This window comes from Eptesicus fuscus, chromosome 10, assembly GCF_027574615.1.
Source record: "Eptesicus fuscus isolate TK198812 chromosome 10, DD_ASM_mEF_20220401, whole genome shotgun sequence".
Taxonomy (NCBI): Eukaryota; Metazoa; Chordata; class Mammalia; order Chiroptera; family Vespertilionidae; genus Eptesicus; species Eptesicus fuscus.
In genome coordinates this window covers 33487670-33511756 of record NC_072482.1, presented here as the reverse complement: position 1 = coordinate 33511756, position 24087 = coordinate 33487670, and the positions used below count along the sequence as shown (strand labels likewise).

At 37.6% G+C, this 24087-nt stretch overlaps 1 protein-coding gene across 5 annotated transcripts in view; it reads right to left on the bottom strand.

Annotated features, from left to right (window-relative positions):
* The window catches only part of RIMS1 (regulating synaptic membrane exocytosis 1), a 409384-nt gene that overhangs the window by 250693 nt on the left and 134604 nt on the right, over nucleotides 1–24087 (bottom strand). Inside the window, exon 3 of one of the 5 annotated variants that reach the window (XM_054721883.1) lies at nucleotides 4497–4563. The exons of the other annotated variants lie outside the window; for them this stretch is intronic. Within the exon in view, the coding sequence (XP_054577858.1) occupies nucleotides 4497–4563 (67 nt within the window). The remainder of the gene's footprint in view (nucleotides 1–4496; nucleotides 4564–24087) is intronic. 5 annotated transcript variants of the gene reach the window in all.

The window sequence follows — 24087 nt, the reverse complement described above, 5'->3', positions numbered from 1 at the left end:
GCATTTCTTTGCCTGAGGGCTTTCTATGGTCACTGAGGTCCGCTTTGCCTGAAGTGCAGAGCAGTCCTCAAATTAGTAGCAAGTATTTCCTGCCCTGTGACTAATGGGGGTTTGTAAATATACTCCCCTGCTCCCTTGTCCCATTTAGTGAGGTAAGTCTCAGGCTTGTGTTTTCACATTTGATGCCAGTGTTTGCTTACTAGAATTAAATTCACCGCTTGTCTTCCTTCTCTTACTTGCTATGGACTGAATTGTGTTCCCCAAATAGACATGTTGGAATGCTAATCCCAGTTATCTCAGAATGTGGTCTTATTTGGAACTAGGATTTTTACAAATTAATCAAGTTAAAATGAGGTCATTATAGCGGGCCCTGATACAGATGACTTATAAGAAAGGGGAAATTTGGCCATAGAGACAGACATGTACAGAGAGGGAAGATGATGTGGAGGAACAGGGAAAAGGCCAACATGAAGACAGAGGGTTGGAGTGATGCATCTACAAGCTAAGGGACCCCTGAGGCTACCAGAAGCAAAAAGAAAGACATGAAACAGTTCTTTCCTTGGCACTTTCAAGTGGAATGTGGCCCTCTCAACACCTCACTTTACAACTTCTGGCCTCCAGAACTGAAGACAAAAGGTTTCTGTTGCTTTAAGCCAGTAGATCTTTGGTACTTTGTTAGGGCAGCCCTAGGAAACCCACACACTTTCTTCTTACTTTAGCACTCCCCTTTCCTGTCTGACCCAAATTAACTATTTGGACTAGAATTCTTTATCTCAAGATCTTGTTAACTAACATGTATTTCCCCTTTATATATAAAAAAACAACATTTAGCATTCTGCTATTTCTAACTTTTCTGGTAACTGGTAAAATATTCCCCATATAGTTTGTGCTTAATAAAAGCTTGAAAAGGAAGAAACAACTTAAGTGTCCATTAACAGAAGAATGGAAAATGAAAATGCAAGAGAGAGAGAGAGAGAGAGAGAGAGAGAGAGAGAGAGAGAGAGAGAGAGAGAGAGAGAGAGAGGAGACTATTATTCAGCCATAGGAAAGAAGGAAATCCTGACATTTGAGAGAAGATGGATAGACTTTAAGGGCGTTATGCTAAATATCATATGTCAGACAGAGGAAAACAAGTATTGTATGATCTCACTTATATAGGGAATCAAAAAATCCAAACTCATAAATACAGAGAAAAGATTGGGAGTTGCCAAAGACAAGGGGAGGAGAGGAGAGGTGGGTGAGGTGGATGAAGGAGGAAATAATGGACAAAAGGAAAAGAACAGGAAGAGAGAAAGGAGGGAAAGGAGAAAGAGGGGAAGGAGAAAGGAAGCAATAATAAGGCTATTAGAATCCAAGAAGTTGCAGTTTTTTGCATGTAAACATAGATAAATGAAAAAAAAAATTAAACAATTGGGACCATTGTTGGGAAAAGACTTGTGCCTGGTCGTGTCACATGGCAGAACTGTCATATTCATTCACCTCAGTACTCCTCATTTCCTTTAACTAAAATAAGAAATATTAAGAAATGAATAAAAAAGGTCCTTAATAAAAAATTTCTGGACATTTTCAAAGTACCTTGTTAGACATGGCATAGGTTTTAATGCTACTCGCTTTAGGCTGCTCCTCCACTGAAGCAGTCCACTGAGCGGTTCCCAGTGCCCACACAAAATGCTTACTTTTCTACTCTGATTAAAGGTCAAGCACAAGTTATCCTTATAGGTCTTGCTGACATAGCTGTGCTGAATAATTATACTTGTGCACATTGTAATGAATATATTTATAAGAATGCAATTGTTTTTGATCTTTAAAGACAATTAAAGTTTCCCTCTAGGGAGATAAATTTTTTTTAAGTTGTGTTGTAAATTTTTTCTAGAATCATTGGTAACAGGTTTAAAATATTAAAAGAATAATCCTTTGACTTGAACTTTATGAATGTTTATGTTGAGTGACATTGCCAGCTCTTTTCATTTTGCAGTCAACTGTTCTCTCTGAGATGCTGAGCCAGGCTTACAGGAAATCTAGAGGAAGACCTGGGAGAAAAAGGGGCGACCTCCATGCTCTCCCTCTACCACCGCCTTAAGTATGTTTGCGCTCTCCTTAAAGCAACTGAGGAAGAATGGGGAGATGCCCAGGACACAGCTTTTGGAAGAAAAAGAAACAACGTAAGAAGATGATCTGAAAGTGGGACTGTATGAATGCTAAGTGAGTGCTTAGCACATGAGACAAAACAGAGGAATTGATCAATGAGATTGTCAACACATGCTTTATATGCAGCATATTCTAAGTGTAAGCACCCGCTCTAGTGTTAGGAACAATGAGCAATGACTAGTCTAATAAACTGTGCAACCTAAAAATATTTTAAAATATTATAATATTTTAAAAGACTTCTATGGGCCACAAATTGCCAGTCAAGCTTCAAATTTAACCCTGCTAAACTAAAATGTAGCACCACATTATAGGTTAGAAGTAACAGTTTTTTATATCATTTCATCATGATATTATTATAATGTCAAGAAAGATATATGATTGGTATTCCATAATTATTTCTGAATTAGTTTAGTAGGTAAAAACTATAGAGAACCAAGCTACATCATGGTAATTACTGGGAAAAAAAAAAACAACCCACCATTAAAAGGAAGGTCAAATATTTTATTATACAAAAGGCTCTGGAGCTCTGAATAATCACATTGCTCACACAAAAGATCAATATTTTAAATACACAAATCTATCATCAACCTAATAAAAATGCAAATGTAAATATCAACATCTGTCTCAGAGGATGTTAGTTACATAAAATATATTGGAACAAAGAAGAAAATTTTCTCCTTCAATAAATAGTTATTGAGTGTCAAGTAAGTATAAGAAATCATGCCAAGTATGTGTGGGATTCAAACTGACTAAGATTTAGATCCTACCTAGTAGTTGAGATAAGTTTTGATCACACTTGATTTCAACATAAAGTTTTATGTATTCTAGAATTTGAAAGTCAGACCAATCATTGTTATGAGCATAGAGGAAGAATCACTACCCATCTTGGCTATTCAAGGAGGCTATCTATCGTTGAGATACACCTTTCAACTGGTTCAAAAGAAATGGATTTGGTATTCATGCATGAATATAAATGAAAAGGCCTTGGAGGGAGAACAACATCAGTAAAGTGAAGAAGTGTAAAAGCACAAGCTGTGATCTGGTAACAAGTGGCCCCACTTGACCACAGTGGTACCTAGTGGTAAATATCAGAATATAAAGTCAGAATGAGAAGGCTTTGAAGTCCACAGGACAGAGTCAATGGAAAGAGCAGGGGAAGGTTTGTGACAGGGGTGTGGCACATTTACTGCGATGCACTTAGAAGTTTAATCTGGAGGCAGAGTGTAGGATGCACTGGGATAGGAAGTATCTAGATCAGGGATTGCAACTCAAGTTCACATCAAGGCCAGGAAGAAGCTGTAAAAAGTAGTTTTAAGAAGGATCTACTCAAGTTTAGAAATTGAGTAGATCCATTATAAATTTGGCAGTTCCAATTTTTCCAAATATTCTACTTCTTTGAGAAAAAAATGGAAATACAGATTTTGATGTGACCTTTTCTAATTCATAGATGTCAAATCTTTTAAAAGTACTTTTTAATTGATTGACTAATTGATTGATTGATGATTAAAAGCTGAACTCAGTCCATGTGCTGACAGCTTTCAACAGGAGCACCAGTGACAAGGACCCTAGAATGATCTTGGTATGAATTAATAAGTCCTCACCTTGGATAGTGGCAGGTATTATTATATGTTTGACTATTCCCTCTTATGGTGTAATCAATTAATAAATAGTTAACAAATCTAAGGCAATATAATTTAGAAAGAACTTAAAAATACCTGGTGGAAACACCACAGGTGTATAAAATTATGAAATTTACAGTTTGCCTGAAAAAAAAAACTAATGAAACCATGTTATAGTTATATAAAATCACTGAATATACCATAGATTTGTCCCACAGATCTGTCCCAAATAATAAATGTAAAGTTAAAATTATGAACAATACCTTGAGAAGGTAATATTAGTAGGTATATAGTCCCTAATGAAGATTACTATGACTACTAATGTAAAAATGGCTGATTGAATCAATAGCTCCATTTTAATCCTTTAACATCCAGCCAGGAGAATGTTTTTCTCCCACAGTTAGTTTTAATAATGCAAATATTTTCAATACTTATTATATAGAAAGAAAGGGCAGCTGGTACTGTTTTAATGTTTTCATACCAAGGGGACTACTTCCATGGGTTATATGAAGCAAAAAGGGTCTTCTTGCAATTCTCTCTGTGTCACTTACTTTCATGTTACGTTTTAATAAGGTATGCTCATAAAATTAGGGACACCTTTGGCAAGAAGTAAGGAAAAGGAACTTCTGAATGGGTCCCATTCCTGTTGTCAATAATCCAGGAAAGACGTCTTTAGCAAGAAGCTAGAAACGAGAAGAGGAGACTAAAGCAGGAGAAAAGAAGAAGCACCTTTCTCTCAGGGCCTCCCTCTTCTCTGCCTGGGTTCCTAGTAGGATAAACACACCTAAGGAAACTCCTGCAAGGCATGGATGGAACAAGATGGGCACCGTCAGATGGAGCTGTGCCAAGAACCTGGCAGGCAGCCCAGGCCCAGAAGGACTTCCAAATGAAGGTGAGTAAATTCTGTTCTGTAAACCAGGTTATCAAGACACTTGTCACCTTGCATATATTATTCATCTGTAATCTCTGAGCCTTCTGTAAAATTCTGTTTAAATGATAAAGATGGGGGTCAATTGTACACAAAGAGGACTCATGCAGAAAATCAGCCTTTACAGAACTTCTCTGGGGACAGTCTGAGGATTTCAGTGGTGACGAATGAGAAATCCCCACAGGGAAGGTGACTAAAGAATAAGGGTCAAGGTCAGAGAGTTATGCTGTGAAAATTCTCTCTTTATAAATTTTACAAGTTCAGGGTTTGACTTTTTTAAATTTTTAAAAGAGAAACAGTGACCATCTCACACCTGTCAGAATGGCTATCATCAACAAATCAACAAACGACAAGTGCTGGATGCAGAGAAAAAGGAACCCTCGTGCACTGCTGGTGGGAATGCAGACTGGTGCAGCCACTGTGGAGAACAGTATGGTGTTTCCTCAAAAAACTAAAAATGGAACTCCCATTTGACCTAGTGATCCCACTTCTAGGAATATATCCCAAGAAACTAGAAACACCAATCAGAAAGGATATATGCACCCCTATGTTCATAGCGGCACAATTTACCATAGCTAAGATTTGGAAACAGCCTAAGTGCCCATCAGCAGATGAGTGGATTAAAAAACTGTGGTACATCTACACAATGGAATACTACACTGCAGTAAAAAAGAAGGAATTCTTATCATTTGCAACAGCATGGATGGAATTATGCTAAGCAAAATAAGCCAGTCAGGGAAAGATAAATATCACATGATCTCACTCATTTATGGAATATAATGAACAACATAAACTGATGAACAAAAACAGATCGAGAGACAGAGAAGCATCGATCACACTGTCAAACCTCAGAGGGAAGGTAGGGGAGGGTGGGGGTAAGGGGGAGAGATCAACCAAAGGACTTGTATGCATGCATATAAGCCTAACCAATGGACACAGACAGGGGGGTGAGGGCATGAGTAGGGGGGGTGGGGGAGCAATGGGGCAATAAGGACACATATGTAATACCTTAATCAACAGAGGGGAAAAAACAAAAGAGAACCAGTGGATACTCTGGCTGGTGTGTTCAGTGGTTAGATCATTGAACTGCAGACAAAAGGGTCACAGTTCAATTCCAGGTCAAGGGCACATACGTTGCAGGTTCCCTCCTAGGCCCTGGTCGGGGGTGGGTTGTGTGTGGGGGTTGGGGGGGCAATCAATGTGTCTCTCTCACATCAATGTCTTTCTCTTTCTCTCTCTCTCTCCTCCCCCTCTTTCCCTTCCACTCTTTCTGAAAATAGATGGGAAAAATATCCATCAGGCAAGGATAAACAACAACAAAAGAGAGAGAGAGAGAGAGAGAGAGAGAAGAGAGAGAGAGAGAGAGAGAGAGAACCAGTAGGTTATCCTAACAACTTGGTATCCAACTTCATGGGAATCAAGTACTTTAAATGTCCACAAGATTATTGAAAACTAGTGTCCCAGTACATGGATTCATGCACATTGAAAGGAAATTAATTAAAAGAAATATTTTAATATCACTATTTGCGTCTTACTAATGAAAAGAAAATAGGATTCTACCGAGTCTCCTACTCCCTACTCCAGGACTTCTGTGAGGATCAAATGAGATGAGGTACTGGAAAATGCTTCACAAACATTTGGTTAAACTGTAAAATGTTTGCACCTGGCTATAAAGCAAGTTGGGTTTCTGGGCTGAAGAAACTCCAAGGAGGCTAGTCACTAGGGAGAGGAAGCTGGGCGTTGCTAATTGATGTCATTACCCGGCACCCACAGCAATTATTTCCGGGCTGGGCTGGGCTATGGGCTACATTTTGAGTCATGGGGTCTCGGCAGCATCAGCTGCAATTTGGTGGCAGGGCCTGGGTCCCACTTGGGGGAAGCCGAGTGTTGGTTTCTTGGCGCCAGGTCCATGGTGCTATTTATTTTTAAATGGCCAGTGCACATCAAGGCAGCTCCTGCATTGAGTATCTCCCCCCTGGTGGTCAGTGCACATCATAGCTACCAGTCAGACAGACAGACACTTAGCCTTTTATATACATAGATATTTTGTGGTCTTCAATATTCGCAATAACCACTCTGGAGCCTGGTATCTACTCTTACCTAGTGTTATCATTGTCCCAGTGTGTGGGGTCAGTGTTTTGACATTTCTTGTTTTTGTATAATTATTACTGGTTCTCCTTTTTCTCTCAAAAGTGTCCCAGTTGGGATAGTAAATTATATGAACACAGAAACTTTAATTAATAGCTGAGGTTATCTACATAACAGCCAAGCCACAGAATCTGAAACTGAATTTACTGTACCCACACACTGCTAAAGGCTTCTCTAAATGATATTTTCTACAGTCTTTTTGGCATGTAGTTTCCCTTCTACTATATTCAATATATGTTACAGATATGTTTGTTTGCTCAGTGGCTAAAGGTACAAAGCAGTGAATTCAAACCCTGTTACTGCAGCACTGAGTGGAATCTACTAGTTCAGAAGGCCAAATCTGAATTTGTATCTATAAAAATTCCTTCTTATGCATAGCATTGGAACAATATCTATAAATTACTTTGCATGCTTTTGCTATTACAAAAGGTAATGTAGATTATAAGTTGTATTATCCTTATTTTACTGCTATAAAATTGAGAATAATTTTAGCAAGAAGGTGTATAAATCAGCTTTTCTTATGTACTTATCTACCTACTCTAAAGGTTGTAGGTGAGCTATTTACTTATTTATTTTCTGTTATGTTTAAGTTACAAGCTACTTCAATACCTTTTGTAAATTTTAAAATGCTAGATAAATATAAAAGTTAAAATAAATATTCCAAGTCCTCCTCTAATTCTAGAAATAATTATCATTTTTGTGATTAGAGGGGCAAAGGTTAGAACTCATAAAAGCCGCATGGTGGAATTAAGCATATAGGCAAAAGATTCTCTCATTTTCTAAAGTCAAAATATGAAAGGAAAAAAGTGACTTGTCTTACAGGTTTGGAGGAGAAAAATCACAACAACTGTTTCAATTTTGCATAATAATGCATAAAGCATCCCTTTACAGTACTTTTGAAAATGAGTGGGCTACTCATGGAAATTCAAACTGTGTGACTTTGGACAAGATAATTTACTTCCCTGACTCTCAGTTCTTCATCTTTAAAATAGGGTTAACACTTCCTTCATATACTTGTGAGAACTAAACATAATAATATATAAGGAGCACCCAGGAGTGGGCCCTGTGTGCAGCATATGCTAATTAAATAGCAACTATTATTCTTATTTTAAGAAGAAAATTGCAGTTCCTTAAGAATCACAAAGACTGCATCCCAAGACCTCTGTGAACTCCTCAGTTCTCAAATATCCCTCTATTACATCATCCAGCAAATAAAGTTTGGGGGTTAGTTATAATATTTGCTGAAACACTTTCACAAAACACCATTGCTTTATTGCATGTAGAGAGCATGGTAAACTTATTCATGTCACATATAGTAACCACAGTGAGATCTGATGTCCTATTCTAAATTTTTTCAAACCTAAATGTATTTCTTGGTCCAGAAGCATTATTTTCTTATATTTCTTCATGTTATTTTCTCTTCCAACACCAGACATTAGAATTTACTTGACTTCCAAAACTATTCTTCACAAAGGAATAAAATGTACCTCATTTTAGGAAAGTAATCACATATGCCTTCGTGAGCAAAATTCATGAATTTTCAGTTAGATGCTAAGAAGATTCTGGGTAGATGGTAAGACTCCCGCACCCAGTTTAATCTTTACACCAGCGCATCTCATTGTGAAAACAATCAAAATCTGTGCCTACAAAGTAACAAATGACTACAAGACCTGGGTTAGTTGGGTGACGCATGAAGAGTAAAACTAATGAATATTTAACCATAAAAGCCAAGGGTCTACAGATCCTCTTTTTCCTTAGAAATTTCATAACCACAGAAAGAAAGGCAACATAGATATGATATCTATCATAGAGGAGGCTGTAGTGCAAAGATTTCTATGTGAACCAGAGTTACAGATATGTATGTAGGACCACAGGGGACGAGGAGTGGAGCCCAAAAACTCTCTGCTCATGCTGAGGAACAAAGGGATTGGGCAATTTAGAGGAGCCAGACCTAGGCTAGCGCTGGTTAGCCTTTGGTCTAGGTCCTAGAAGAAACTTCTGTAGAAAGAGCACTGGTTCCAGAACCTGATAAAACTCGGAGCGTTCTCTTCAGGAAGTAGGATGGTATTCCTAAGGAAGAAAACAGATCAGCTTTTCTTGTCTCTCTAGCCAGTGGACCATCACGCGTGGGTTAAATCAAATGTATCCTCTGGTCTAACATACTAGACCCAGTATAAGCACAGTGGCATTCTCACAGAAGTAAATTCCCCTCCAGCCTGTTACTGCAATCTCGCAGTTTCCCTCTTCATAGCAGGAGCGTACATTTACAAGCACCTGAGTGAATACAATGTCACGCACGACTGTGCTTGTGTTCCATTATTAGTCAATCAACCATTTAATCAACAATGGAGAGAAGAACATATGTTCAAAAATATAGATGTTTTATATACAGAATCTTATTCAGTTCTCCCTGAAACTCAATACATTGCATATTACATAAGGAAACTGAGGTTAAATGATTCATCCAAAGTGGTATAAGCAGCAAGTGGCAAAACTGAACTACAAAATCTAGGTCAGTCAGATTTCAAAGACTACAGTCTTTACAGTGCACCATTGTTACCCTCCAGAGAAATCTAAGTGATAAATATTTTCTAACTTTAACAGAGGAGAAGGAAGTGAAAGCAGGAGATCAATGAATCAATGATGGGCCAGCAAAGTAAGTAGGTCTGCAGAGACAAAAGGCTAGAAGTAAAAGTTTCCAGGACTCCCTTGAGGATCAGTCACTGTTTCTCACTCTTACTCTGGTCCTTCTTCATCCTTCTCCCCAGAATTCTGCAAGATATTCCAGTATCTACTTAGCAACCCAGATCGGCTTCTCTCACTTACAATGGAGAACATACTACTACACACATGTGCTACTGAGGCAGCAGGCTCCCAACTGCTGGCCCAGACAGATGGAGGAGTTCACAATGGCTCTGATGTTGTAAGGACCACACTCTCATCTCAGTGAGGTAGACCAACATTCCACCGACACAGGGCAGCTGAGTTGGAGAGCAATTCAACACGGTTTTATCCACTGGAAACTTAACTATGTGCACTACTGTCTTGCCAATAAATAGTATAGAATTCTAAGAGATTTGCTGTAGGTTGTAAAATTGTGGCAATGCATAATATATCTTGAAGAGTGCATAAAAATTATTCATTTGTTTCCCTCTTGCTTGGATCTACCATTAATTTTTCAGCATTATATTTTTAAAAAACTTCTTTGGTCATCTAATAAATCTACTGTTGATCACCTTGGGGTACATTAGATGAAGGAAAAAAAAAAAACAGCTAAATGCCACTAAATTATACAATACTTGTGAAACAAAATGTTAATTAGACTAAAAAAAGGAGTGTGCACTTAAATCATTATAATTTGTTTCAATAAGCTTTTTATTTGGACAGAAAGTAAATTTAAATGTACTAGGGTCTTACCATCCCTGGGGGCAGTGACTGCTCCTGTCCTGCAGCTGACACAAAGCTTTCATGAGGCTGCACGGTGGATGACTCAAAATCCTCGCTGTCAGAGTGTTCCCAGGCTTGTCCTCTGAAGCCAGCTGTCTCAGAGCCCTACCTCCACAAACCCAGGGACCGAGGCATCACACTTTACCAGCCTTGAGAGGCAGTGGTTGGACACAGCCTCTGTCACCAGAGAGCCCAAATGTAGATTCTTCCCTGCCACTTACTAGCTGTATGATCTCTGACTTAACTTTTCTGGGCCTCCGTTCCAAATGAGTTAGTATTATACCCTCAAACACATAGTAAACATTCAATCCTATATAATAAAACCCTAAAATGCAAATTGACCAAACAGCAAAATGACTGGTGGAATGACTGGTTGCTATGATGTGCACTGACCACCAGAGGGCAGACACTCAACACAGGAGCTGCCCCTGGTCAGGGCCAGCAAGTGGGCAGCGCCAGGCTGCCAGCCAAGGCGGGTGCCAGAGGGTCCCCCCCCCCAACCACCCCGCCCACTGGTCACCCCACAGATCAGCCCTGATCACTGGCCTGGCCTAGGGATCCTACCCATGCATGAATTTCGTGCACCAGGCCTCTAGTATTACCATAAGGATGGTGCAAAGTCCTTCCTTTTTTTCTCCCCACTCCTTGAAAACTGGAACAAGATTACTGAAAAAATGCTACCGTGCAGAAAAAAACACACAAAACTACCCTAAAATCTTCAGGGTCAAGTTCAAAGCAGGTCCTATTCTTCATACTCTCAAAGATAAAAGAAGCTAAACCCATTTCTGGCCTTTGTCAGAGGGAAATAGTGAAGAGGTGTGGGGGCAACGAAAGAGGTATCTTTGGGAGGAATCATTAAAATGACATAGTGGTGGTTTTCTCTTTAGCCTCCCCTCCCCTTTACCTTCCCTTTCTACAAGAAGAGTGAACCTTACACTTCCATCCACCAAGTTGGGGACTGGTAGTTGCCTCTTGTCTCAAAAGGGGACCTGATGTCATTGGTGCTGGAACAAGAGGAGGTGGAAAGAGTGCTGACAGACTGCACGCCCACTGTTTGGCAAGGAAAGGAACACTACATATGCAGGTTCCTTTAGACCCTACTGAAAGCCCATCATGAAAGCCTGTGAGAAGCCAGGTGTTTGGACATCTACCCCAGAGAGGAAAACCAAGGCTAGTCAGTCTGAGTCAGAGAAACAGTGAGGACTCACCGAGAGAGCTCAGACAAACCAGAAATGCCATTGGAGGATTGTCTTTCCCTCTGTCACCTCCGAATCCCAGCCCCAAAAGGCTAGAGCAGAAAAGAGAGAGGCAAGTGTATGAGAAAATAGCACACCTTCTGCCTCAAGTCCACGCTGTCCACTGCAGGTTCGAACCACACGTGCCCTACACCGAGCAGAGGGAAGAGCAAGGTGTGGAAGGAAGAAACTTTGAGTTAAATGTGAGATTGAAATATCACAGAGGTGTATAATCTCACTCCTAACACCCGTTTATTCTTATTAAGTAAAAAGTGACAGAATTGGACCGAGATGGCTTTAAGAGAGATGGACTCACAGCAGGAAAGGGAGAACCTGGATGAGCCTAAAGGAGGCAGTTTTTTACTGAAAATAGAAAAAAAAAAAAATGTAATGCCTACGTCTCAGGAGTTGAGTCTCCTCAATCAAAATAGTTATTCAAACAAACAAACAAACACAGATATTGCAGTCTGTGACATCATTGTGGTACTGCATAACACTGGGCTCAGAACCTGCCCCAAGGCAGAACCATGGGAGTTTTACAAACACTTTATCACCATTTAACCTCTGAGCCTCTTAAAACACCACTTTTTCTTTACCCTTAGTGATTCTCTAAGTTTGGGGAACTGTAATCAATGGATTCTCTTTCATTTCTCTGCCCATGCCTTCAGCAGAGATTTTTCAATTTTACACTGAAAAATGTCCCCGGGCTCAAATAAGCAAAGTAATTGTCACGTAAGTAATATTTATTTATGTATGCAGTTTAAGTGTATATCTATGATAATAAATAACTGCTTTCTCTAAAAAGTGTTGGAATATCAGAATAAACCGCTCAAGTAGATAGCAAGGGATTAATAATGGAGGTGCCAAGACATGTTAATGCACTTATGCTTTTCTCTACAATGGCCTTACTATTTCCAAGCAAAGGCCAGATGTCTACAGAGCAAAAATTATACCCAACGTCTTTTTCGGGGTTGGGGATGATGCAACACCATTGTTTCCTTCTGTTGTTGGTTGATCTTACCTGTGCCTCAGTATTATACAGGCCTAAGCAGTTTGGGGGACTGTAAGCTGTGCAGTGATACGTATTCCTCCCACTTTCTGACTTCCTGGTAGTACATTAAACATTATTAGAATGCCCACTGTCTTATTGCTAATGAATTTGGACGTATAACTACAATGAGATGAACTAGCCTGTATTCACTACAGTTAGATATTGCAATTTGTGGATTGTTCTATAATAAAGAAAGTTTCATTCAGTCCTTTGCCTTCACTGCCAAACTGTCAGACATGGTGAGTGTCCAGATTACAAACTCTAAACTCTTGAGGCTGGTTCCCACCTGATCAGCAAACATATAAGGAAAAAAAAAAAATTCCCCCAAGGCAAGGGAGCAGTTTCCTATTCTAGTGTCCTTTATTGGGGCCCAGGCTGCCAGGATCTGGGTACCTTTGCTTCCTCAATGGTTTATCTCTCCTCTAGATCTGCACTTGTCCTAGACCCGTGGTCGGCTAACTGCGGCTCGTGAGCCACATGCGACTCTTTGGCTCCTTGAGTGTGGCTCTTCCACAAAATACCACAGGCCTGGGTGAGTCTATTTTGAAGAAGTGGCATTAGAAGAAGTTTAAGTTTAAAATATTTGGCTCTCAAAAGAAATTTCAATCGTTGTACTGTTGATATTTGGCTCTGTTGACTAATGAGTTTGCCGACCACTGCCCTAGACCAAGCATGTCAAACTCAAAGGCTAACACAGGCCAAATAAACAAGGAATGCGGCCCATGGGCTGCGAGTTTGACATGCTTGCCTTAGACCAGTGATGGCGAACCTATGACACGCGTGTCAGCACTGACACGTGTAGCCATTTCTGATGACACGCGGCCACATGCCGAGGATGAAACATTTGCTGCTCCTGAGGATGAAACATTTGCGACTAGAGTCTTGGAGTTAGTTTTTTCCTCAAAGTGACACACTACCCGAGTTATGCTCAGTTTTTTGGCGAAGTTTGACACACCAAGCTCAAAAGGTTGCCCATCACTGCCTTAGACATTCACCACTATCTTATTCTCTAGCACTGTGTCCTCTTCAGTCTTCAGTGCATGACTGGTCTACTCTGAACTCAACCCCAAGGTAGTCTCACTTCCTCAATCTTCTACAGCAGCTGAGCTCCCCTAGGTTCTGTGTCCCATCTTTGCCTGCAGCCCTGCCTTCCTTCCCTGGATCATGCCTACTAGTAGGGCAGGATGGTGACAGCGTGTCACAGGCTAAAAGCCCACACCTGGATGGGTTTATACAGACTGCTGTGGGCTCCTCCCCTAAGTATTTTAACTCCACTAAGAATTCCAGCAGCTTAATCTCAGGCATGAGTAATGAATTTATACTCTATTCCCCATCTGTTTCTCAATTAAAGTTTAAAGGTAAGAAAATAACTTTTGATGTGATAATGGCCTCTTTCATTAACATTTTTATATTTAATCCCATTTCCCAGCAGGCTGTTGATGAAACATTTCATCCCCCAGGTCCAGTTCCTTCATTAGGATACCCACTGTTGTAAATATAGATTTGTTGTTTCTCAAACTTTTTAATTTCTATGTTATTTCATTTTCTACATCCTACATACATAGGCAAATAAAATCCATCATGTAACTCTTGAGGAAGCAACATTTAGGCCACATTTTGTTGAAAGTCCCCAATGAATGAAAAAGCATTATTGCTGACATTAAAGAACACTATGCTGTGGGCTCAGGGCTCTGGAGAAGGCTCGGATCTCAGGCAGGAACAAAGAGAGGCCGTGATGGCTAAGCCCCAGCCCAGGCAGTGCCCTGGGAGGAAAGAAAGCACCGGGACACCAACAGAGCTGGTTATTTTTAAATGCTTTCTTGGGAAATCCTTTCACTTAGGATGCAAGAGCCTCTGAACCACTGGTGCAGGGCTAGACTCTTACACCAGGAGCCAAAATAACCCTTGAGGTGATGTGGTTAATAAAGATATTGTTAGTGTTTATTCTATGCCCTGCTGTCCACCATTTCTACTTCAAAACACCACCTTGCCTAAGAACATGCATATACATGTATCTCACCACTGTGAATGGATCATCACGGATTTTAGGTGTCTTGAAAAATATGCTATTTTAACCAAAGGGTGACAGACAAAAGCTTACTGAACAATCTTCCCTAACTATAAGAGGATCATAAGGCAAGTCCTGAGAGAATTCAGGTTGCATTCAAGGCCAACAGAGGTTATTTCTTTCGTTTTTAGGAATCCCTTTGATCCAAACACTATCCCAAAAAAGGCTTATAATTTCATTTCAGTAACATAATAGCGATATTTCAGATACATAGAATTTGCATAACGTTTCCCTTGAAGCTCAGAATTTCTTATAACTCTAAATTGTACCCTATAGTAAAAGATTTTAGAAGGCAACCTTAATTTTTAAAAAGAATGTTTTAAGTAAGAGGACTATAACCCATACCTGAAAATAGTATTTCTCCTCCCTGTCTTCCTGGTTTCTGAAACTAACATTTGTACCACTGGTACCATACGTGCTAAAACTGGGGATTGAACTGGCAACCTAGGTATGTGCCCTGACTGGGAATCGAAGTCACAACTTCAGGACAAAACTCCAACCACTTAGCTACCCGCCAGAGCCCAGTTTGTTCTTTTAGAGGCCTAGTGTAAATTTTACAGAAAGAGAATTTGTATTAAGTTTGTATCTCCTCTAATTTACTCCCTTCTATATTACCAGCTGGGTCAGAACAGCTGTAAACTAGCCCCTGAAGCTTACAGCCGTGATAAGCAAACTTTCTGAAAGCTTGTTTTTGTTCCATTAGCTTCCTTTCTTTCATGTTATGTTCATCTGTTTAAATTTGGAACTATAAGGTATTTAATTCAGGCAGATTAATAAAATGTTTAAGGTTGGTTGTTAGAAATTAAAATAAGGCATCCCAGCAATGTCTCATGTGACCATCCTTTTTAGAATTACCCCATCACAGAATCCCTCCTCTGTAGTATATACCAGGCCTTCAAAGAAACTGTAAAGCTAATAATTCCATGGATTGCATCTAGATTTAATTTGGAATTGTTGTGTCACAATGCTGCTTCTCAGAAATAAAGCTCTAGTAAGTAGTTATGTCTGATGAGCTTATTCAGAGAAGCTCAAAACTGCAACAGGGAGCACAAATAGAAAATCAGTCTCTGCAGTGTGCAGGGCTGCACAAAACTCAATGAGCATCTAAAACTAGAAACCTGGCACTGCTTTAAAAAATATCCGCTGCTTTTATACACAGGTCACTTCAAATTACAAAGGACACCATTCTAGGCTCTATAAAAACAGATTCCTTTGGTAACTACATATCATAACCTTTCTATAATGAACAGAGGTATTTCAGTAATTCATATAATAAACAGTACTTACTTTCCTGAGTTATGACTTTAAGATTTATTTACTAAATCTAAAGTAGTTTTTTTTAATATCTATTGTATGCAAAGACTCAAGTAGAATAATAGAAAAGTACAGCTTAAATTAAACAAAAAGTAAGTATAAATGTCATGGCAGAAATTGTAAAAAATGATCTAAAATATATATTATATGATCTATTGACCTGAAACAAATATTGAAGGTAAATATTCTACAGGAGCAAAATATGTTCCCTAGAATTCCATGTTTGCAAAAAGAAAATCTAAAATTTCAGTTCTCAGTATGAATTTTCAAAAGCATTCATTTGCTACACACCTGTCTTCAGAAACCCAATTTATAGCAGATGCTGCTGCAAAAAATAATACATAAAAATAACAAACAAAATAATAGTGCCCATTGGGGTAGGATTCACCTCAAAGTCTTTCATTTTGTTCAGAAATATTTCTATTCCTGTTCCCATCCTTCTTTCTAGCATCAGTAGGTAATTACGTCCTTCTAGTCAAAGTCAGTCTCTCAATATGTATAGATGTGAGCCCCTGCAGCGTTCTCAGGAATTTGAGTTCATCAGCTATCCTCCTCTTCAACTTCAAACTATTCCAGAACTATTGACTCTAGTGTCTAACCATGGTCAACTTTCTTCCAGGTCAACACTTCCCCCAACAATAAAACCTCCACCCTATTCTATTTTCCAACCTACTCCCTGGCTCACACATTCACAAAGATGGTGAGAATAGCATCAGTCAGAACTTGCCAAACATTCTTGATGGTTATGTATAAATACAAAACCTGAATCTAAGGTTGTATTAACAACTTCTTGTGGCTTCCAAGAGTCATGTGACCACTGATCAGTCACTATTGGCCCAATTATTAAACTACTTAATGTGAAGCAAATTTTTTTATTTTTCTTCCACGTTAGCATCAGTGACGTTTTTTAAAAACGAAAATGATGTACTTAAAATGATTCCAAGGACATACACAATAAAGAAAAATTTATATTGTCCAAACATTAAAAACAAATGTATTTCAAAAATATCAAAGTTGAAATTGAAAAACAATATATTAAATTATAGGATTTTTATTTTAAAAACTTCTTAAGCACCAATAAATAATACAAAGACCTAAATGTGGAAGGGGAGGGGAGAACAAAGAATGTGTATGGAAAATGCAAAACAGAAACGTTTTTAAATGGCCAATAAACCTCTGGAAAATATCCATATTCATTAGTAGTGAGAAATGCAAATTTAAAATAAACATAACACTCTTTATCTATAAAACTGAAAAAGACTTAAACAACATATGACAAATATCCTGTGTGACCATGGAAATATTCATTCTCATAAACATGAAAATTGTCACAGTCTTTCTGGAGACATTTGTCACTATATAGCAAAAGCTTTAAACTTTTACAAATTTATTTTGATTTGTTTTACAAAATAGCATTCAGTTGTCTTGTAATTGCAAAGACTGAAAATATTTTATTAAGGTACAACATATTTTATTCAGGAGATAAAATATTTTGAATTTGCCAGGCTGTTAAAGTTAAATAAAAATTATTTCTTTCTGACTTAGAGCTTTTAAGTTATAAATATGCTTTTTAAATCTCCAAGAGGAAGATAGAGTTCTGTAGTCTTTTATTTTGTAAGTTATGTTTATTGAAATACAATTTAATGCAATACAATTCATCATTTTTTTTTTTTAGTGTACAGCTTGATGCATTTGACAACCAAGATGTAGAACATTATCATAACCTCTTCAAGTACCTTCTGGTCTCTATGCAGTCAATCCTCCCTCTCTCTCTCCTAATCCCTGGCAACTACTACTCTTTCTGATCTTAGCATTTTTGCCTTTTTCTAGAAATCCTATATAATAAGACCCTAATATGCAAATCGACCAAACAGCTGAACAACTGGTATGTATGACGCACACCGACCACCAGGGGGCAGACGCTCAATGCAGGAGTTGCCCCCTGGTGGTCAGTGCACTCCCACGGGGGAGGGAGGGGAGCGCCGCTCAGCCAGAAGCCGGGCTCATGGCTGGCAAGCTCAGAGGCTGTGGCAGGAGCCTCTCCAGCCTCTGCTGCAGGTAGGCAGTAAGGAGAGAGGGGTCCCGGACTGTGAGAGGGTGCAGGTCGGGCTGAGGGGGACCCCCCCCCTGAGTGCATGAATTCATGCACCGGGCCTCTAGTTTCATATAAATGGAAATCTATATAATGTAGCCTATTAAGTCTGGCTTCTTTTGCTTAGCATGATCTTTGAAAGATGCATCCATGTTGTTGTGTGTTACTAGCTTGTTATTTTTTACTGCTGTGTAGTTTTTCACTGTGTAGATGTACCACACATGCTTGCTTATTCTTCTACCAGTTGATGGATATCTGAGTTGTTTCCAAATCTGTGCTATTGTGAATAAAACTGCTATGAACATTTGTATATAGGTCTTTGTGAGGACATGAGTTTTTATTTCTCTTGGTTAAATATTGAGGTATTTGATTTCTAAGTAATATATTAAACTAGAGGCACTGGTGGGGAACATGGCCTGTGGATTCGTGCACTGGTCAGGGACATGGCCTGCGGGAATCGCCCGCTGTGGGAGCAGGTGCTTATCCTGGTCAGCAGAGTGGTGCTCCCACTGTGGGAACACACTGACCACCGGGGGACAGCTCCTGCATTGAGTATCTTCCCTCTGGTGGTCAGTGCGCATCATAGCGACTGGTCAACCAGTTGTTCTAGTCGTTCCGCCATTCAGTCGCTGAGCTTTTATATATATATATGTGTGTGTGTGTGTGTGTGTGTGTGTGTGTGTGTGTGTATGTATATATATACATACACATACATGTAGGTATTTAACACAGTAAGAAGTTGTCAAACTGTTTTCCAAAATGGATTATCATTTTAAATTCCCAGTACCAGTGCAGGAGAGTTTCAGTTGCACCAAGTCTTGGTCCACACTTGTTATATTCTGTCTTTTTTATTTTAGCCATTCTGCTGAGTGTGAAAAGTACATCATTGTGGCTTTGATCTGCATTTCCCTGATAACTAAAGATGTTGCACATCTTTTCATGGGTTTATTTGACTTTTGTTTCTCTTCATTGGCAAATGGGAGTTTGTCATATTCTTAATTTAGTTATTCCTGGTACACATCTTTTATTAGAAATGTATTTTACAAAATTTTTCTCCAAGTCTATTGCTTGGGTCATTTTCTTAATATTGTCTTGCAAAGAACTGAAGTTTTAATTTTGATAACATCCAACTTACCAATTTTTACTGTTATGCTTTTGTGTCCTTTCAAAGAATTCTTTGCCTAATACTAAGTACAAATATTTTCTCCTATGTTTTCCTATAATATTTTCTTAGTTTTAGCTCTTAGAATTAGGTATATGATCCATTTTACATTAATTTTTGTATATGGTGTGAGGTAATGATGTAAATTCTTTTTTATTTGCGTGATGATACCCGATTGTTTAGCACCATTTGTTGTTTACCATGAAATACTTTGGCACTCTCAAAAAGTTTACCAGACTTATTTAATGAAAAATCTATTTATTTTTGAGCATTAATTATTATGTCATAGACACAGATACTACCTTTTTTGGTAAATGCTTCTATAAAAGATTATTTACAAATATATTTAAATGTTAATTACATATTGTTTTCTGAAAACAAAACTTGAAAAGCAAATATATATGTACATATCTGGAGTATTCTGTACCAAAATATATACACAGAGGTTATTGGGTTTTGATTATTTTATGGGTTATTTTACTTTTCTTTGATATGTTTAATTGATTTTTCCTTTTAAAATATGCACATAAACTATAATATATAATTGACATTTTATTCATTAAAATTTTTTATTTATGGTTCCTCAAATTTACATCTTTATTTAAGCTATAATTAGCAGAAATAATCACAACAGGAAATAACATTGAGGTGTAGTAATTCAGGCAGAGAAGGGAAAAATTCTAGTTAATAGTATCTTACCATTTTCTAAAAGCAACATTAGATTATATTTGACAATTTCATTGTTAAATTGAATGTTCTCAGTGAAACAGACAGAATTTTAGAATTAAACTAAATGTTCTCCACAGAACACATCCCTTAAAATAAAATCAATGAATGACTTAGGCATATAATTCCATTGTGCCACTACACCCAATCTTAATGTTGATCAATTTTTATGTTGACATTTCATTCACACTCACAGGTCATCAGGAACTTTTTGCTAGTGTCTCACAGTGGGTGCAAAACTTCAAGGGATAACAGTTTAACTTTTTAAAAATATTTTTTTCCAGATTTTAAGGAAGGAAGTTATAAAGGACAACCATTCACACTTCTATTTTTTATTACTTCCTTTCTCTCTTCTCTTATAAGAGTGATAGTTTTGGCAGAGCAGAACTTGCCTTTTCAGGAATTTCTTATTGCATTCACAGTATCACGGATGCAGAAAGATCTTGTGCACGCATGTGTTCTATGACTGTGGCATTACACACCACAGATTCTAAGATAAACTGAAACATGGCAAAATTATAATTAGTATCAAGTGGGTGTAGTATAAAAGCTAAAAAAGCAATGTAGAAAAGTTGAAATTCATTTTAATATTCAATTCAGGTGTTGTCTGAATTTTGCTTGTGGGTGATTTCTGATCGTTAGAACACTTAAGTTGTCTCCAAATGATTAATGGATATGAAAATTAATTTCAAATTTACTACTTTGCTATTACATGAGACCCACTTGGTTCTCAAATACCACTTGGAGAAATCCCATGAACACATTTTTAAGCTTTTGACTATGTTTTGCATGCTGAGAACCTTTAAATGTGAAAGGCAAAGGCAGCTTCGTTAGAAATATTCTTTGAGATAGATTGTATTACAGTGCTATTTATTTGCAATCCCTAAACACATCCTGTTAACCTCAATTAAGGAAGATAAAATGTACAACAGGTAGAGGAAGCACAAAGGTGTTTTATATAACATTGTTAATCACTTGGGAAAATTGAAGACAACTTAAGCGTCTATTGATAAAAAAAAATTATTGAAATAAATTATAGCACACGTATACAGTGAACCTACTCTCCAAATATTAAACATAATGTGGTAGAAGGATATTTATTGAATATTGAATGTGTATTATGCATACATTTTGAAACAAATATGTGTGAGTAATGAGATTGGGAGTAATTTAAATATTTTATCTAGAGTTTTAAAAATATTTTTGTACATAATGTTAGTAGGAACTCATCAGAATCTTAAGGCACAACTACTAGAATAATACTTCTGTAAAAACACATTCATATAGTCTTTCTCCATAAGAGGGCAGCTTCTGATTTGCAGGGTTTCTCCTCTAAGCTACTGGGAATGTGTAAAGACTAGCCAAAGTTGAACTCTTTCTACTAGATTAAGACTACTTAGCTTTATATAGTATATGATCTGGATTGACACGGTGAGAGTTTAGTAAATTTTTGATGAAACTAATGACAATATTATATATGCTATTGTCATAACATATGCTCATTTAGAAAGGATGTTTTTATGATACCCAGAAACATTATAACTACACTAAGACAATGTAAAGCAACAACTGGGAATTCAAGTTACAAGCACTATAAAAGGTATTTTCTTATCATGGGGGAACTAAAATAACAGAGTAGTGTAGAGTTGGACTTTGGGGTAAGGTAAGCCTTGGTGTGAATCCTTGTTCTGCCATTTATCAGTTTTGTTTACATGGGCAAATTTTTAATCTTTGACAAGCCTCAGTCTCCTCGTCTGTTAAGTTAAAATGATAAATGGAGCTTCCTTATAGGATTGTTTTTATGATTAAACAGTGAAAAACAAGGAGGAGTGCTTGCATAGCACTCAGTATATGCTGTTAGTAATAAAAATACCTAAATTCTAGGGACCCACACTCCCTAAAAATTCATGCATAGGCTCTAGTTAATTTTGGCTAGTGTATGCTTGGGTGTGTAGAAGGGGAATGAGCTTGCAGGGAGTGGAACCAGGTCTTATAAGATAGGAAAAATAAATAACAGTAACAATATAATTTAGTAATACGGACATCACACACAAATCAGTAAAGCTTCAAGCCATAAACCTGATATATCACCTACAAAGAGAAAAGCTGGATCTCATGCCTCTGATTTTTAATAAATAAGCATTCCTCCTCATTTTAAGTCATTAAGACAAAAAGTATTACTTATGATACTACTTGGAATATGTATCCAAACGGCTTTTCAGGATTTTACATTATACTACTCTCTTATGAAGTCAGATACATTTTCAAGATCTCTCTGAATTACCCCAAAATGAATAAAAATCTAGGGAGACTGGTTGGCATCAGTCCTTTATAAAAGAAGTTAATGTAAATGTAAAGTGTGTGTCTGAATGGTTGCACACACACACCTCAGCAGCAAGTCAGTCAGCACGCTAAGTACCCATGTACTTTATATAATAGTAATAATAATACATGGAAGAGTACAAATCTCATTTTTAAAAGTTACCCCCCCCCAAAAAAAAAATACTATCCAAGAGCTCTAAATTTTAGTTCAAAAATTATCTAACATGACTCCAGGCATAGCTCTCAAGGCTTAATACTTCTAATCTGAAAATATGAGCACCAGCCTAGATGCCAAGGATCAAAGTCTAAACAAGCATTTCTAAACTTCCCATTGCTGTCATGTTGCCCAGAATAGTCTGTGACTATTATTCATTAAGTCTTGTTATTGCTCTCATTTTGCTCCAAATAACAGATGGTTGGAAACAGTAACTGGACACCAGGGTCTATCTTTACTAATCTGGCAATGGAATAACCACGTAAAAGAGAAAATGAGGCATGGGAAAAGAATACAATTTACACAACTGTAGAGATAACTTACTTCTACTTTTCATTTTGCAGATGAAAAAAAAAATTAAATTCATACATATTAAGCACCTTGTATCCCATATCATAGTCTGTCAGTAGAAAATCCAGAATACTATTTTGAAATATTCCTTGTGTTAGCATTAAAAGCTTTTGTGTTTTGAGTAATGCCAGTTTGCAATCTCTGTGAGTATGAAATTAACAATCCTGGCTTATATCCTTTGGTTATACAAAAACAGAGTGAAGAAGATGTTAGGGGAATTATGGTGGTAATCCCATATACAGGATCTATTTCCCTTCCTTACTAGTGGCTTTATTAAGTTTGCCAACCAAAGAATGCCTTATTAGTTATACCAGTGTTTTAAAGGACCATGGATGCTTTGAACCATTGTACTTATGTTAAACCAATCTATTTGACACAATAGACACTGGGTTAAAACTTTACTTGGGTTATTAAAATTAATCATGATCCACTGGTAAAATGTAAGCTAATAACTGCTCAAAACACACAAATGGATAGAGTGTCTGATACAAAGTCATACTCCTTTAGGTGCTGGGTCACAGAGGGCCCCCGTGCCTGGGAGGAGGGGCAGTTTGGGGAGCACTCCGTGACAGGGTTATTTTCCTAGTTGTCCAGAAGTGTTATAAGATTTTAACAATATGACTCACTTGCAAATGAAGCCATCAGCTCTGTCTGAATACCAAGGATCATTTGAATCCTGCTGAAATGTCAATATGGTTGACAATATACATGATCAACCCATTTGCAGTTTCTTCATACTGTCAAAATGAATGTCAGGTAGAAAGGAAGATCTATTTTGGGGGGAAAAAAATTGACATTTTTCTCTCGGAATTTTTAAGATTAAGAGAAATGTGCCTCATATTTTTGGCTTGTCATTGCTGGAAAATATGTAAGAATCATCAGACGGATTTCTATATAACTTATACTGCTAATAGTATAATGTTTAGCAATAGACAATCAAAACAGGTTCAATGCTAACAAACACTGATACTTCTAAAAAACACTGGTATTTCTTCTTGCAAAGCATTTCATGAATGGTGATTTCTGGAGAAGAAATTATTTACAAACAAAAGAGCTTTTCTAAACCACGTTGAAACTATTAGGACAAGTTGAATTAAGGTTATTTGCATGTTAAATTCTCAGGGAAATGCTATTTCAAATTCTTTTCATATATAATTGCTAATTAAAAAACTCATTCTTTTTTTAAAAAAAAGGTGAGAGACTGTTTATTAATACCTAGGAGGTTTCAAATCAAAAGACAGCCAACAGAAATACACACCACT